General features: G+C 32.4%; 1 protein-coding gene across 2 annotated transcripts; it reads left to right on the forward strand.

The window, feature by feature from the left end:
* The first annotated feature begins 803 nt into the window (after positions 1-803).
* On the forward strand, positions 804-3,703 carry LOC108450713 (protein PLASTID MOVEMENT IMPAIRED 2-like). Of its 2 annotated transcripts, none has more exons than XM_017748450.2 (3): positions 804-1,031; positions 1,235-1,355; positions 1,706-3,703. In XM_017748450.2, exons 2-3 carry the CDS (start codon positions 1,242-1,244, stop codon positions 3,392-3,394), a joined length of 1,803 nt encoding a protein of 600 aa, XP_017603939.1. In that variant the 5' UTR covers positions 804-1,031; positions 1,235-1,241; the 3' UTR covers positions 3,395-3,703. The 2 variants fall into 2 exon arrangements, with proteins under 2 accessions (XP_017603939.1, XP_017603940.1); XM_017748451.2 differs by having other exon boundaries at positions 1,709-3,703.
* Positions 3,704-3,920: the final 217 nt, after the last annotated feature.

Here is a 3,920-nt window from a genome sequence, read left to right on the forward strand (position 1 = left end):
TAGTTTCCGATTCAGATTCAAATTTTCATTAAATAGAGCAAAGTATTTTCAATGCATTGCTAATATTTCTGGAATTACTATTTTAATAATTTAATTGTTAAATTTATTTTTATAATTGGAAATATTATTCAGTTAAAGTTTCATACCAATTCGATAATTATAACATAACAATTTATGATATTATTTTTGTTAATATATATTTAATGGTCGAAAATTTTTATATCAAAATGTTAATATATATTTAACAATTGAAATTTTATATTAAAGAAATAGTTTGACATTTTTAATGTACTTTATTTGTAGTTAAATTGAGTTTTAACTTGGTTGGCACAAGTATTCTTATTAATACAGAAAACGTGAGTTTAAGTATGTTAAAACATATTTATCTTTTTATTTAAAGTTTAAAAGAGTTATAATAATCTTAGGCATTATATATATTTAAAAAAAATTGATATGTTTCCTTTTGAGATAAAACTACATGACAATATGAGATTATGTCAAGAATTCACATAAAATTTTATAAATTAAAAATAATACAAAATTATTAAAAATTATGAAGAGAATTATGAAGAAATTATAATTCTTCATAATTTTTTAATTTTAAAATCATGTGATGATACGACGTAATATCAAACTGTCACATTATTGTAGCTTTAACTGAATTTAAATTCAAAGATCAAATTAAAAAAAATTGTCAAACAAAAAGAGTTTAGAGATTAAAGTGGAAAAGTTTCCAAGTTCAGGGACTGAATGTTAATTTATCCCTTGTATATATATATGGCTAGCGTTGCATACAAGAATATTATCCAATTGACAGGATTCAAGCTATTGTCCTCTCTGCGTCTGATTGTCAGCCGTTTTATCTTTTATTCCATTTGCTTGGCATTAGCCATTAGAACTTAACGGCTTTTCTAGTCTAACTCATTCCACAAACACTTGCTTCTTCTTCTTCTTCTACAAATCACAATTTATTTACAGGTTTTATTTCCGGTCGCCATTTATTATGTTCTAACTCAACCCACTATTTCTTGGTAAGTTGTCAATCTCTTTTTTACTTCGTTTTAACTTTCTGTTCCTTTCAGTTTGCCATTTTTTAAACCCGTTGCAGTTCAGGGGATGTTAATAATATGTAATTTTGATTATATAGAATACTTTATATTGGAATTCCAGGCCTTTTGCTCCAGTATTTAATTATCTATATGTAATACGTTTTTCTTGTGTTTCAATGGAACAGGTTGATAATGGAGAAGAGAAGAGTCGGATCAAGTAAAGTTGCTGTTAATATGTATGAAGAAATGATTCTTGATGGTAATTCTTCATGGAAGAAACCCCAGAGTCATGAGGCTTTTCCTGAGGTATAATTTTGGTACTCATGGTGTTAAAATATCGGATTATACAGATAAGTTGAATTTATTATTTTTATAAAATATTATTATATGGGATAAGATTTATACATTTAACTCTTTATTAAATATTTATTATATTTGATAATTATTTAACTTTAAAAATACTTAGACAATACATAATTTTTTTTAATACAATCAATCGGATCTATTGGTAATCACAGGTGTCACCGGTTTTACATCGGATTCGGCTTTTTAGACATTGGTGATTCATGAAAAACCTGTAGTTTTTATGCAATGGAGTTTAAGTAATTTTCAGTTTTGACTGATAAATTTGTCATTGTGTGATTTTAACTTTTAAGAAGCCATTGTCAAAAGCAAGGGAGCTTCATATTGCAAGAAGGGATATGAGTCGATTTAAAGAGAGTAGAAGAATTGCAGAATCAGAAACGTTTAAAGCCGAGTCTGAACTCTCTAGTGCAAAGAAAACAGTGAAGGATTTGGCTTCAATGATAGAGGAATCAAATTTCAAAGCTAAGGAAAGGATTAAAGATGTTGAATCTTTGAAAAAGAAAGGAAAGCTCGACGTCAAGGCATCGGTTTTTCGTAGTGTCGAAAGTTATCAGTGCGTGGAAGTTATGGAAGAACTGGAAATGGTGAAACATGAACTCAGTGAACTTAAGCTTGCAATGGCATCTGTAATGGCAGACAAAGAAAGAGCAGTGAAGGAGTTTGAAGATTCAAGCAAGAAACTGTTGTCTAATGGTAGGCATATAGAGGAGCTCAGGAAGGAAATTGAGGTGGCTAATGAGGAACATGTTCTAGTCGAATTGGCTCGGATGGAGGCATCAAAAGAAGCTGCAGATATCGAAGCTCAAAAAGAGAAAGAAGTTGGTGAACTGTCATGTAGGATGGCAGGAACGAAGAAGAAAATGGAGGACATGATCAACGAGATTGATCAGACTGGAGAGTTGGAACAAAGATTGAACGTCACTTTGTCTGACATTAATGTCTTACAAGATGAACTCAAGCAAGTCAAGGATCAACCACCTTCATTAGAGTCAACCAACAAAGTGTTGCAGGCAGCTAAGAACGAATTGGCTTCGATTCGAGAAGAGGGTTTTCGGTATATGTCATCAATGGATGTTATCCGAAATGAGCTGAAACATGTTATAGAAGAAACAAAAAAGTTGAAGAAAGCAGAGGAAAAGACAGATTTGAGAGTTAAAAGTCTCAATTCAAAGCTGTTAAGAGCCAAATCAAAGTTGGAAGCAGCGACAGCAGCTGAAGAAAAAGCTAACTCTATTGTAGCCAATCTTTCCCTCTCACTTGAACAGTTAAGACTTGAAGCTGAAGCATCAATGAAAGAGAAGGCTCTTATAGCCGAAGAAGCTGCAGCAATCGCAGAAGAAATCCGGAAAACCGAGTCCAAAATCGACTCAACCGAGGAAAAGTTGCAGGCAGCTGTGGGGGAACTAGAAGCAGTAAAGTCAGCAGAGACTTCAGCTCTAGAAAAGTTGAGATCTCTCATACAGACTACAATGCAATCTAGAGCTTCAGCATCCGATCGGAATTCCACGATTACTATATCGAAATTTGAGTACCAGTACTTGACCGGACGTGCGGTTGGAGCTGAAGAAATTGCTGATAAAAAAGTTGCTGCAGCTCAGGCATGGATTGAAGCTCTCAAGGCTAGTGAAAGGGAGATAATGATTAAAAACAAAATGGCTCAAAGTGATCTCAAGGAGATGAGGGTAGAGGAAGAAGAAGAAGAATATCGAACCCAAAGGTCACTTTCAGCTAAGAAAATGATAGAGAAAGAACTAAGAAACTGGCAACTTGTTGAACAAACCAAGCAATCATCATTCAATAGAAGGTCAATGAAAAGCAATGGCAATTCGACACCGTTAGGAAAATCGAAGTTCCGTAGATCATTGTCACCGGCGATACGGGTGAGTGGATTGACCCCATTCAGCAATAAGAAGAAGAACAAGGTGATGCCAAATCTAGCCAAGCTCTTCACAGGTAAGAAAGTTGATAAAGATGCTTAAGCTTGAGACGAATCCATTCTGTCAAAAATGAAAATGTTGCATATTACAAGCATTTGTAGCTAACAGTTGGGGTTATGTTTTTCAATGGCTGCTTGTTTCCGAGTTAGCTCTTAACAAAAACTTTTGAATCAAAAGAGAGTGATTGAGGCATTTACAAATATAATTGTAGGTGAGTTTGTTTAGATATGTGATGTAAATGAATGCAGACTGTATAGCAAAGAAGTATTCCATATAGGTTTCATATTGTTGATCTCTTCTTTATTCCTCTGTAACCATATTAAATAAATAAATAAAACATGTAATTGAAAACTCCTAGATATATAAGAAATATTTAATACATTGTGCGCGTATATTTTATCACGAGATGTTCTCTACTAAAATTTTAATTATTTCTATTTATTTTTTTAAAAATCAATAAAATATTAGTTGGAATTTATTCATGAATTTTTTAAAGAGGAAAGTAGTCACATAAATTAACTAACATCATCATCCAACATTAAGATACTGTTTGGTACGAGGAAAAATA

The sequence above is a fragment of the Gossypium arboreum genome, chromosome 11 (genome assembly GCF_025698485.1).
Source record: "Gossypium arboreum isolate Shixiya-1 chromosome 11, ASM2569848v2, whole genome shotgun sequence".
Classification (NCBI taxonomy): domain Eukaryota; kingdom Viridiplantae; phylum Streptophyta; class Magnoliopsida; order Malvales; family Malvaceae; genus Gossypium; species Gossypium arboreum.

Excerpts from the sequence above, each read along its gene's own strand:
- LOC108450713 (XM_017748450.2), top strand. The coding sequence starts at position 1,242 with ATGGAGAAGAGAAGAGTCGGATCAAGTAAAGTTGCTGTTAATATGTAT. Across the intron at positions 1,356-1,705 it reads GTCATGAGGCTTTTCCTGAG|AAGCCATTGTCAAAAGCAAG; the intron begins GTATAATTTTGG and ends TTAACTTTTAAG.